Genomic DNA, 13,491 nt, shown 5'->3' with positions numbered 1-13,491 from the left:
AAGAAGAGCCAGTTATCATTTGTAAAACACTTATACTGTAGGTACATATATATATATATATATATTTTTTTTTTAATACTTTATTAGTTAATCTGGTGCAAGATTGTACAAATGATAAAACTCTTACAGGCAGTGTGAGCATATGCCTGGTAAAATCATTTCCATCTTCTGTTAAGGACAAAAAGTCAAGTCTAGCTCTTTCCCAGCCATCTCTCTATGTCCTTCACCTGTTCCCTTTTTTGCTGTCTGTCTCACCTCTATTCCCTTAACAAATAACAGGCAAACCCAGAAATAATTCACACAAGCACACACACAGGCAGGAGTGCAAGGTTGTGTTGGTGATCGTCACTGAAAGACTGTAATACAATAAGGTGCAGAAAGAAAATGAAAACACACGCAACACTCTTCTCAAAATGAGAATCAGCTTTTTTTTTGTTTTCTGATGCATGTGTGTGTTGTACATTTTCTTTCCCCATTCTCCTTTCTTCAAGTTTTGTAGTAAACAAGGCATTTGAAAGAAAGGAATGCTATGTGCTACAATGCTATAAGGTGGACAGTGGGGTTTGAAGTACTGTATCATCATCATCATCATCATCATCATCATCATCATCATCACCATCACACTTTTAAGCCAAACACAAGTAAAAAGAACAGGTGTTCTTTGTGGATATTCACAGCAACTGTCTTTATATGAGCATTTCTTTAAACCAGAAAAACAGTTTTGAATGTTTAAAGATGACTGAATGAGTCTGGTAAAAAGGATGGTTATGCTATTTTCCCTGCTCTGACCCACGTTTGAATTTAAGTATAAAAACCCCTCCAGAGACTCAAAATAATCCTCTATTATTTTTTCCAATGCTTCAGACCTACAGTATGTTATCCAGTGATAGTACACTACAAAATCCAGCAATCCTGATTTGTTTCCCATGTTGAGCTGTTTAGCCCTTTCTAGCTGCTGCATTTACTCCACAAAGCAAACCACTGGTTGCACTGCTGGTGTAACTGAAACAATACCAAAACATATCAAACTCACAAATATTTCTCAAAATCTGAGGTACGAACAGGTTGGGAAGACACAGACAGTGATGCAATTTTTCACAACAAGCCATTATTACATTTATCACTCCCATTCACACAAATGCACTCATTTATAAAGTACATGGATCACTTTAACAATTGGCGATAAACTTTCACTAGTGAGGTTTAGCATGTACTGTATGTATATGTGTGTGTCTGTCTCAGTCTTTCTCGCCGTTGCCATCGCCGTTTCCATTAGCCCCATGTACAGCAGAAGACTTGTTTTTGAATGGCAGGGTGTAGGGCTGGCGGATGTTTACCCGGTCCTTTTCTGCCTCTAGATCTTCATCATAGCGTTCTTCTTCATCGTTGTCCTCAGCCTCGCTGTGGTGGGGGGAGGAGTGGCGGGACAGAGATGGAGACGGTGGAACAGAGGCTGGTCGGGGGTAACGGAAACCAGAGGTCTGAGGACGAGAACCAAAAGGCATCAGAACCAGTGGGTTGAAGTGTAAAGATTTCACCTTGATGAATGCATGAATAAAATAAAATAACAATGAATAGTGACAACACAGTACATCTCCCATCCTAACAGACATGTTAACTTACTGAGGTGGGCTCCTGAAGTTCATACATGTAGGTGTCGGGGAAGGCTTTAGCCAGAGCCATATGACGGGCAGATATATAATACTAGTCCAGCAAACAAACAAGAATTAATATTAGTTCATCTTGAAGTTATACACAAAAGGAGTCCTTGGGATTTGGTATCTCACCCTGCCGAGGTATTTCCAGTCCAAGAGGTCGCTCAGACGCTCAGTACGGTTCCTCTGGATGATCCGCTGGCGCCGGCTCTGCTTACAAAACTGAAACAGGAAGGACGTGAGCTGGTTACACGACTCATCCACCCCCCGATACCGCCGGTCCAGGATGTAAATGCCTGCAAAAAGAAACAGCATGATGTCATAGAAAGCAACAGTTATCACTGCGTATCTTTTAAAAGACAAACTTTGAGAATTTAACAGAGGAAGTATGAGATACGCACCATACGCTGAGGGGTCTGCTATGTGTTCCTCCATGAAACAGCCAAAGCCTGACAGGTTAGTTGAGATGGATGGAATTCCCATGACTGTGCACTCAGCTGATGGTAACAGAAACAGCAAGGCCCTCTTAATATTATACAATATACCTGCTGTTGGAGCCATTACACCACTTTCCCCATTTTGTTTATATACGCTACCATGTTGGTTATGCTAATTAATATGCAGTTTTATGGTTGAGCACTGGGTGGAGCATTGCCTTTGGGAAGGCATAAAGATAATCAGCCACAGGTACACAGGTGTGTGAAAATTGGGGAAAGCATACAGCTTTTCACCGTGTCAGGTTGACGTGTCTTTCATTTGTTTGATAAGGAAAATAAATGGAACTAATCCAGAAATGAAATTAAATGGACTGTAATGCTTGTGCGACGGTGAGCAGGCCGTTAAGGAAAATAAATGGGTCACAGCACCGAAATGTGAAGAAATTGTGGACATTGATTATTGGCACGCAGAACACGCGTCCAAGCAAGTTCTCCCCTGATCCCACCGTATTGGCCTAATGTAGGAGTTGATAAAAGACTCTACACCTGCATACATAAATACACCTTGTCAGCATACATGAGAACGTACCTGGTGTGTAGCCCCAAGGCTCGTAGTAAGAGGGGAAGACGCCAAGGTGGCAGCCTCTTACAAACTCCTCATAATCCATTGGAAGTAGAGGAGAGGTGGACGAAAGGAACTCTGGATGAAAGATAATCTAAAGGAAGGAGAAGCCATTCTGTGTCAGTATTTACTATAATACAAACTGATATTCTTGGCCACATGACACTCTAAAAAGTCACAATGTGAAATTATAAATCACTGCAGAAATTTGAATCATGTGCACTCCTGAAATGGTGATGTACCAACAGTTTCTGCCCACCTATACATTGAATGCATTATGTATTAGTTAAAGGGGAACTATGCAGTTTTTTTTAGCTTAATTAACCTTAACTGAACAGCTTCGGAGTCATTGGAATGGTTATATGACTTTTTGACTTATAAACCACCCTTGCAACTTTCGGCCGGCGAGCAGCCAGCTTCAGCGTCATGAAGTATCGCGTGATATCAGGTCTCGCGATTTAACAAATTGCTTCACGGCACTGCACACATACGCCCATTCAGGAACCAGCTAACAAGGTAGCGATGGAGTTTTTCACACTATCGTCATGGCTGAGCCGGCAAAAAAGAAGCAGAAAACTAGGAATGCATTGTCGGAGGAACAGAGAAAGAGGAAACGGCAGACTGACCGAGCGAGGAGTCAGACACAAGTAGACATAGGAGCTGCCAAATATCTATTCTGAAGCTGTAGGGGGAACTCTATAGAGAACCTGTGAGCAAAAAGCGAAAAACTGCATAGCGCCCCTTTAACGTTTGGGTTCCTTCAAAAAAACAACAACCACATGTTAAACTTAGTGGACTGTATATATGTGAACTTGTCTACACCCTGACGTAACAACACGTAAAAAGGTGAGAAGACATCTTCTTTGTGGCCTATGCCATTTATGGACTACTGACAGCTGACCTTACCTTGACACGGTCAGCAGAGCTGTTGAAAAGGCCAATACGGCGAACTGAGGTAAGGATGGGGTCGTTGCTGTCCTCCAGCATGTTATGGGTGCAGACTGGAGGCTGGCATTGTCTCTGAGTTGCAAAAATGGCACGCTTCATTAAGGTGAAATCCTCTTTGTCCATTATTTTCGACACATCTGGCAGCTGCCCACTGATGAAAAAAGCGTGTTTTAGATTCAAAGGAAAATTGTAAAATGACTACAATACAATATGTATTAGCATGAATAAACTCAACCATATCTCATACTTTAAAACAGGTTATTCCACATCTTACAGGTTTCATTAAGTAGACTGGAAGTGGTCAACTTACACTAGTAGTGACTCATAAAGTTTCTTTCCGAAACGTTCCTTCACAGTCTGAGCAGTGTCCCTGTAAGTGACAAAAACAAAGAGAATACAAGGGAAGTGAAACAACTACACACAACACTACTACACTTTTTCAAGTTGGAATCAAGTATATACACTTGAAGTCAATGTACACTTTTAGTAAGATACTTCATCTCCTTGTTTAACATAACATAAACCTCACCAGAGCTGTTTCCTGACTGCTTGGCCCTTCAAGGTCTCCACATTGAAGTTGTTAGTCCGAGCCGGCATGATGAAGAATGCAATGACGGTCACATCACTGTGATTGACCTGCAACAGGCAGACCATTTTACCAAAAAGATTTACCTTCGTCCTTCTACACACAGACACACAAACACACAGACGAACACACAAACACACGAACACACACTTACCCTCAGTAGATAGTTGAGTCTGGCCAAAGCTTCCAAAAAGATGTCGGCTCCTTTGTTGGAGAACTCATACCTTCCAGCAATGAAGAGGAACAAACACTTGTCTAGGTTGAAGTCAAGGTGCCTGATGGTCAAACATAAACCAAAATCTGTCACAAGAGCTGGATGAGTGTAGCACTTACAATGTTTCCTCCCCCCCTCTCTTTAATAGCATAGCAAGTACTATATTCTTCAGAATGTGATTAATCTCTTTCTTATAACAATTCATTTGATGAAAAGTAACCAGCAAAAAACTCTCACACAACACTTCTTAAAGTTCTGACTCTGCTGTGAATGTTGCAATGTGTGTTGTGGGGTGTCTGACCCGTAGAAGTGTCCCCTGACGAACTCCTGAATGCGATTCTTGCTCTGGGCGTGGAGGTTTTGAAACTCATGCACGGCTGAGAACTTCTTCACATTGAGCCCATTGGGAGTAACAATGTCTGTGTGTGATTGGAGAGATTAGGGGCATTAAATGCAACATAGAGATAGAGAAATCTGTCAACTTTTAGTAAAGTATCTAATTAGCTAGGTAGCTAACTGTGTTAAAGCTATAGTGCGTAGTTTCTGCTGCCCCCATGAGTAATTCTAAGTAATGACAAAAAAACTTTCAGCGTGTCCGCATGACACAAGCCTCCTGTGATCGCGCACCCCTCCCACTATTAAGGGCTCCCACCCCTCGGCCATGCAGTTGCTAGTAGCCAAGGAGGATATGGAGGATTAAGAAATCACAATGGACTCTTCAGAAGAGGTAATTATCTTTTTCTCAATTTTCTGCGTGCAAAAGTCGCCAGTTTCTGAATATAGTCATACTGAGAAATACAGAGAGAGTTTTGTGGAGCTGATAGTCTTAATTAGCTTTGCAGCAACTCATTTGACAATGGCTTGAATGTAATGGACATTCATTAATATAAAAAAAGTTATGCACTAAAGCTTTAATTAAAATGATGATACATTGAAACATTCACTAAGAAAGCAGGAAGAAATACATCATATCCCCGTACCGTAAGACCTGCTTGCCCAGGCAGTGACAAATGAGGATAGGACGTTTCTGAATATCACACACCTGGTTTCCTCTTGAGCAGAAACTCTGCCTCAATGGCTGTGATCTGTGACACAGTGGTGAAGACATGGGCACAGTGAGCAGCTGCCCGCTCCAAACAGTAGCGGTGGTAGATCTGTCTATCGCCTGCTTCCTTATCCACGTTGAACTAAAAAGACACAGGAGAAAGAGTGCAATGAGTACATTTCTTGTTGAACTGTCTGATTATGTATTCATTTCTAATTTACCTACAGAAAAATCAAAGTCAATGGCCTATTTCTATTGTTTTGCATTTGTTTAATTACATTCCTGCAATAAAATGTACACACACGTACCTCTGCAAGTTTGTTATAGAAGTCCACATTTCCAGCACACAGGTATCGTCCCAGCAGTGTGGCGTGAGTGGTGAAGATGGTTGCGATGGACAACTGTCTCTGTCTACATAACACCAGGCCCAGGCCGGCCAACCACTCATGGAAATGGGCCACGATGTGTGAAGGTTGCTCACTCTGGGCTGCGAACTGCAATACGGGAAAAAACAGGGTTTATATGTACAGTACAGCACATACATATATTTCAAACCTTCAGATTATTTGGATATTAATAATAAGACAATTTCAGACTTTTCAAGAGATAACTGATCTTCTTTCAGCACTTAAACATGCAGTATTCAACTTCTTCTTTCGACACAACATAGGTAAAACATTTAATGTTTATAGAAATTCTTGTCACTTGACGGTTTTCTTGCTGCTGACCTCTCCCAGAAGCCAGGCGGTCAGGAAGCCAAACAGCACGGCATCGTTGGCCTCGCGGTCGAACCACGGCACGCCAATGTCACAAAGATCCCACAACTCGCTCTTCCAGCTGTCCAGAGACCAGGCGGTGAAAGCGACATCAATCAGAATAACATAGGGACTGCCCTCGATAAGCCACCGCCCAAAGTAGACCTGCAGGGAAAATGGAGAAAAGGGTGAACGAGGTAAAAAATTACTTTAATTCTTTATGCCATCCACCATCCGCCATACCAAATAAACCACGCAAATCATAGGAAGAATAAAGATCCGCAGCTGTAACAGCAACTCTTATTATTATATTTACCTTCACCATGTTTTTTGTATGTAAATGGTTCAGTTCTTCGGTCTCTAATCTAAAAGCACTTTACATGTGACTGACCACACCATTCAAGAATAACCTTGATGAAGTTTGTCGGGCAAATATGTCACCTCAAGCTTCAAGTAAACTAAAAACTAAAATGGAATGCAGGACATAATTTAATGTAATAATACAGGACATAAATATCTTTTAAGAAACTAGTGCATTGTGTGATTCAAGGTAAACCAGATAGGCTTCGTTGAAAAAGGATGCACTGTACCTTTAAAAAAGCCCCTCTCCTAGCCTTGACCCATAATTCCACAGCACTCCCAGAGTGACACAGCACAAAGTTTTAAAAGTATCACGCACACACACTGACAGTCATCTATTTCTGGAGTGTGTTTTTGAGAGAGAGACAGAGAGACACTGATACAACCTCTAACCTTTGCGAGGAAATGTCACAGGGTTTGGATACGTGGCCAGTGAGCAGAGACTGAGTGGGTCGGATATAAAACAGGGGCTAAGGATGATATTAAGCCAAGTGTAGTTCACATCTACCACACGTTTTCACAAATCTCACTCTATAATCCCTCCAACTATGTGTAGTAAGAATGACTGTCCTTGATTTTACAAATTTAACTCAGAGGCTTATGTGTTTACTGTGTACGTGTGGTACTACCTTGCACCCACTGGAGTTCATCTTGTCAATGGTTCTCTTCAGCGCCGGGTTGGTGGGCTCGATCAGCTCCACCTGAGTGCGTACGTTGCTCTCCACATAGGGACCCACCAGGAAATAGTTCTCCCCCCATTCCTCTGCGGTCAGACGGGCTTTGGTCTGGAGGACAGTGTAGATACCTCCAACTTCACACATGCAGCAAACATGCCACAAGTCGCACACAAAGCAGAGAAGGATATAATGTGATTCAACCAGATATATATATATATATATATATATATATATATGAGACATTACCATGATAGGTCTCTCTAACAACTAGAATTTCCCTGAAGATTACGTGAATAAACAAGATTGGACATGAAAACAGAATAAATGACAAGCCTTTTCTGTCTTTATATACAATAAATGAGCCATTCTCCAACATTATGTGCCACGTTTTTAGCCAGGAAAATCCCTGATTTTGTATGCTTCTTTGATATTTGATATTTCTTTGATAAATTGATATTTAGTATTTTGATTTCTTATTGGGGAAAAAAAGGCTTATATCAGTATTGTTTGTGCAAGCAGAAAACAAAAATACCTAGAATAACCACTTGTCAATATGTGCTCACATGCATTTGTTCATGATATATCCACACCATAGAAGTTTTACCTTCAGCAAACTCAGTATTAAAGTTGTAATGTGTACGTCAGCTGACACAGAGTGTAATCACATAAAAAGCTCATCTGACACACACACACACACACACACACACACACACACACACACACACACACACACACACACACACACACACACACACACACACACACACACACACACACACACACACACACACACACACACACACACACACACACACTTGCCTTTGTTAGCGACCTCCCATGCAATTTCAAAAAGAACAGCGTCCTCCAAATCGAACTCCTCGTCCCACTCCTCCAGTCCTGACAGGGACGTGACAGAGAGGCTGCGAGCCAGCGGCATGCTGGGTAAACACAGAACACACTCAGCTGAGATGGGAACACCTACATGATTGTCACTTATTGAACTTATTTACCAAAAGTTGTTTGATGTGTAAGCAATTAACACTTAGAAACAAGGTTTTGATATCGAAACCTGTTCTTTGTTTTTATTTCTTTCGAAAGAAATGAAATCATATAAGCTGTTATAACCAATTGCCTGTGATGACAGAAACTGAAGCATTACATTTTTTCTAGTTTATCAATGCAAGTTTCTTTGGATTGGAAGTGTAAATGACACATTCTTTTGAAAATGCAATGACTAAGATCATCATCAATGAAACACACATCCCATTTCATAACACTATTACATTATACCACTGTGATGTAAATACAACCTTTCCCAATTCTTTTACCATGTTAACAATCCTCTCTTGTGAAACTCTGATGATTGAATTTTTAGTCAAACCTTTTTAATGTTTTTTTTTTCTATTTCTATTCGGCCTTCGGAATATACTCAATAAGCTTAACCTTGGCTGTTCCTATAGGAAACCCTGTGCAAACACACAACACTAATGGTACATTGATTAATAGATAGGGATCCAACGTATATGTGTGTGGGTTGTGTGTGTATGTGGGTTGTGTGTCTATGGTATTTGCTCTGTCTATTATCTGAGATGGTCAAAGGGCTTTTTCTGCCTACTACTACTAGAGCTGTAACAATTCCAAATGTTGCTGTACAATTAATTGTCTCAGAACTAATTGCGATTAACAATATCATTGTCTCTTTCAGTTTAATTTAAAAATATTTATTTATTTATTACTTTTTTAAACAAATTCAAGTTTTGAATTACGGTAATTCCAGGATACATCTTTTGATTATATATCACTGTTATCTGAGCCAGATAATGTAATAACACAGGTACGCAGCCTATGAAATAAACACTGCCTATTTATTATCATAAAACATTTTTGTATCCCCCTTGTCATTTTTGTTGCTATGAACGTGTATAGGGTCAACTGCCAACAACTAGCATAGCTTTAGCTCAACAGTCCGACCAATAATCACTTATATAATTACAATTTGGCATATCTAAACAAAATCAACAATCACCCTCAACAGTCATACTCCTTACGACCTTAGCTAATGTTAGCAATTAATTGTGGTTAAACAAAAAAACTGTGATTACGTAAACAAAACGGACAATTAGACAATTATGTAATAATTGTTACAGGCCTAACTACTACTTCCCTCTAACTACACAACACACACGCATCCAGTCAAGCATATCACATACTGCTGCTCCTGTCAATGCATCCTACTGCAACAGAAAAAGTTTATTTGTCTGCCTATTAGCAGTGGAGACATCTAAAAGGCATAATTAACAGAGGAGTGAAATCAAGCTGACTGAGTGTAAGATGCACTGTAAATACGACTTTGTGTTCAGTTTCTGCTTGCAGAAATGGTGCAACCTCCTAAACAAATGGTGGAGTGGGGTGAAACAGGATGCAGGAAGGCACAGATCAAGTAGAAACTTGACTCGTTGATACGCTACTATGAAATTTTGAAATTGCGTTGAGACGTGGTAAACTACAAAAACTAACCAGTGCACAAATACTGGGTTACACATAGACAGATAGGAAATCCCCTTCCACCTGTTCAACTGCTAATTTCTTACCAGAAAATCAATAGGTGTGTACAGTATACAACAGACAAGCTGATCTCAAATTCCCAGGTGATTGCGCTGAATTGCTACTGAGAGCAGTGGACAAAAGAGAGTTTAGTGATTAACAATAGATCTGTCACTGTCCAAGCCTGATAAAGGCCCAGATGAACCAGAACTCCAATCTGATTAAAATGTGCGGTTCAAATTGATGACTAACATCTTTTCAAATAACCTTTCCTTCATTTGCATGTACCTCAGAAATTCACATCAGACCGACTTAAATAGAACTTCAATATCCCCCATCCCTATCCCCAATAGAGAAAAATACTCTGTTGTTTGGAATTATTGCGTTTTAACAAAATAATGTCAATTGCTTTGTTAGAATTGCTTCAAATGACATCTACTCCTTCATCCTCATTGAAATATCTAGAATCTATACGCAAATATTTTTAATTTGAATGTGAACTGCACATTAGTCTAAGCCAACCACGTGAAGTAGGCTAACTATAAGCAAAACATATTTTTTAGTGGAGGTTGATTTTAAAAGTGGGAAGGAGAGGAAGAAACAAACTTCAGAATAAACCACAATCCTTTTACAGGGAGTAAATATCACAGTGCTGAAACTGAATTGCTGCTCATATTAGGGGACCCCCTGGGATTCCCTTGGGGTCTCCTTGGGAACCGTCACCTGCTTGGGACATCACTTTATGGATGCTTTCATGAATGAATGACACTTCACACTAATCACCATCATGCCCCTGTCAATGGCATACCCTTTTAAGGATATTTTCATTTGAACTGCCCAGGGCCTACAGATCTATCCCACATCAGGCAATGGAGGACGCACTGCACGTCAGCCTCGGGTAGCAACGGCTCGTCCAAAGACTACAGGACAAAACAGCACCATAAAACCAACAGCAGACCTCCCGGAGGGTGAATTTGCATGCTGTTGTGTGTATCGTCTGTGTTTTCTCATGAGTTGAGGAGCGAACGTGACATCAGGCGTGCATCTACTGCATCTGCGGACACGCGCAAAGGACACAGCGTCCTGATGCGCGCCCTCGTCTGTTGAGGAAGTATTCAACTATATTCAATGTGGAAATGAAAAATACAGATGTCTACTCACCCTTCGGTTTCGTCCCAATTTCAAGAGGATGAACAACACATTGGCAGCTGTCGCAGTCAATCGAAAAAAATGAAACCAACGGAGAGTGAGGAAAAGGGGGCGGCGGCTTTAGTTAAATGCCAGCGATTCACATTGGTTTGGTGCGTTTGCTGTCAGATTGAAGGACAGGGCGCTCGTGGTCTGCGATGCAGGAAGAAGGTTGAGTCGGTGAATGCGGGGTCTCTGCTGTCACATTATTCATGAGCTTTACTCCCATTGGACCTCAGTCTCATCTTTGTCTCTGCCTCTGCACACAACGTGACGGGAACTGGGCGTTTTCCTCAGCTGAGAGACGCAATTGGCTGAGCAGAGGTTAAATGGAGTTGCAGTGGTTGGTGAATTATCTTTTCATCCATACAAAAGGGGGGAGTCATGGGAAACCGGGCAACTTTTTTTTTTTTCCAATGAGGAGGTAGAAGAGCAAGAGAGTTATTTATAATGTCTTCTAAGGTTCATGAGTGCATATAGTTTTGAGAATGCAACGTGACCAGTGACATTAAGACACCCAATCCCTTTGCATGTCTCTGAAATATCACATAGGCCTACTCCATTGGCTGCCATCTGTCTAACCCCACCAACTTCCACCCTTGATAGGCCTGACCACAGGTATACTGTATATTGGTAATGCTGCTGAAAATAAGAGTCAGTATCACAGACCCCGATTTCAGTAAAGGTCTGCACAGCTGAGGTGTTACTGAGCATGATGCTATCCTCCTGCCAGCTCAGAAGTGTTGGTCTGCGGTGTGGCGTGACCTCTGAATTATGACCTCTGAACTCTGACTGTGTTATGTGTTTCTAGATGGGTTGACAGAAAGCACCAACAACTTTCAATGATAAATAGCCTACAGACACATTGAATGCACTGATAAATATGAAAAGATCGGATGGTCATCGTCGCTGACGTCTAGGTATCACATTTTCATTTATAAAGCCTTGCTCTTTACGTTTTTTGGGGATTATTATCATTGAGACATCATGAGTTTAAAGTGAATAACCATGACACTAGATCATAGGATAGGTTAGCTTTAGAAAATCCTCTTTACAAACTATGAACAAGACAAGACATTTTTCTTGATCTGCTGATCATTTTATTGATTAATTGATTAGTGGTTTGGCCAATAAAATACCCTCTACACCCAATACAAATGTATATATTTGATATAATACGTACCTATACCTATATCTATGCATAGAGCCCAAAGTCATATCATCAAATGTCTTGTTTTATCTGACCAAAAGCAAGAGATATACAATTAACTATCACATTATGACTAAAAAAAGAAGCAAGTTCTCACATTTTAGGACTTAGAACTATCAAATATTAAATATTTTTCCTTGAAAAATTACTTAAATGATAAATCAATCATCAAATTAGATGCCAATTATGTATCTGGTGATCGACTAATCATTTAATCAACTAATCTTTGCAGCTCTAAAACTGGTAAGGGGCACATGTTCTGCTGAAGTAGCATACTTTAAAGGTGCCATGGCATGACAATTTCACTTTATGAGGTTTTTTAACATTAATATGTGTTCCCCCCACCTGCCTATGGTCCCCCAGTGGCTAGAAATGGCAATAGATGTAAACTGAGCCCTGGGTATCCTGGACTGCCTTTGAGAAAATAAAAGCTCAGATGGATCTGGAATCTTGCTCCTTATGAGGTCATAAGGAGGAAGGTTACCTCCCCTTTCTCTGCTTTGCCCGCCCAGTCTCAGTTTATTGTTAAACTGTTGAAGTATAAGACTGTGAAAATACATAATTAGAAAGACTACACACTTCAAAGTTGCATGGATGACGTCTCTCTGAAGCTACAATGTCTGTGTGTATCGTAACGGGGATGTTACATTACTCAAATGAGCTGAGGATCTTGCTTGTTCTTTTGCTTATCTGCTGAAAACACTTAACTGGGTAAAACACATCAGGTAAGATAACGTTACATGTGTTGTGGAACAGAGCTAAGCTAGCTAGCTAGCTAGCTAGCGAGCAAGTTGAGCATCAAGCTAAGTGACGTAAATTGTGTGAGATGAGAGATGTAGTTCACTGAGCGGTTTCACACAAAACTAAGTGGTCATATGACAAACCTACGGCTAACTGAAACTTTCTTCAGTTGAAAAATTATCTTTTAAATTGATGAACATCATATTTGTAATCCATGGCTCAATTCAAACGGGATCAAAAAATAATTTGCCTCTCCCCGTTCACTACCATTCATATTTTTTCCGAGTTAAGGTCCCATGAGGTCCACCGGAAGGGGAGGGACTTCGCCTCTCTATAACTACAGACACAGAAATGGCACATACTAAGGAAAGCTCATTGTGGGACTGGCTCTAGTGGCTGTAATTCTGCACCAAGGCTGAATTTCGGGAAAGAGACTTCAGATACAGTATTAGGGGACCACTAAGGCCTATATAAAAGCATCCAAAGAACACCATGTCTTGGGACCTTTA

At 40.7% G+C, this 13,491-nt stretch overlaps 1 protein-coding gene across 1 annotated transcript; it reads right to left on the bottom strand.

Annotated features, from left to right (window-relative positions):
- Positions 1-36: 36 nt before the first annotated feature.
- gys1 (glycogen synthase 1 (muscle)) lies at positions 37-11,224 on the bottom strand. The gene is made up of 16 exons (XM_078269555.1): positions 11,005-11,224; positions 8,119-8,237; positions 7,252-7,433; positions 6,236-6,427; positions 5,816-6,001; positions 5,505-5,649; positions 4,764-4,881; positions 4,403-4,523; positions 4,192-4,298; positions 3,973-4,032; positions 3,621-3,813; positions 2,682-2,808; positions 2,057-2,152; positions 1,788-1,951; positions 1,624-1,704; positions 37-1,481 (listed from the first exon to the last, which is right to left on the bottom strand). The coding sequence occupies exons 2-16, from the start codon at positions 8,234-8,236 to the stop codon at positions 1,239-1,241; spliced, it is 2,133 nt and encodes a 710-aa protein (XP_078125681.1). The 5' UTR covers position 8,237; positions 11,005-11,224; the 3' UTR covers positions 37-1,238.
- Positions 11,225-13,491: the final 2,267 nt, after the last annotated feature.

This window comes from Sander vitreus, chromosome 15, assembly GCF_031162955.1.
Source record: "Sander vitreus isolate 19-12246 chromosome 15, sanVit1, whole genome shotgun sequence".
Taxonomy (NCBI): Eukaryota; Metazoa; Chordata; class Actinopteri; order Perciformes; family Percidae; genus Sander; species Sander vitreus.
Note: the sequence above shows the minus strand (reverse complement) of the source record. Positions and strands in the feature narration are given on the sequence as shown.

Bases quoted from the DNA above. Each gene is read 5' to 3' on its own strand.
- gys1 (XM_078269555.1), bottom strand. From the start codon at position 8,236: ATGCCGCTGGCTCGCAGCCTCTCTGTCACGTCCCTGTCAGGACTGGAG. The intron at 2,153-2,681 runs GTACGTTCTCAT...TGTTACCATCAG, and splicing joins GCCTTGGGGCTACACACCAG to CTGAGTGCACAGTCATGGGA. The intron at 1,705-1,787 runs GTGAGATACCAA...TTGCTGGACTAG, and splicing joins ACTGGAAATACCTCGGCAGG to TATTATATATCTGCCCGTCA.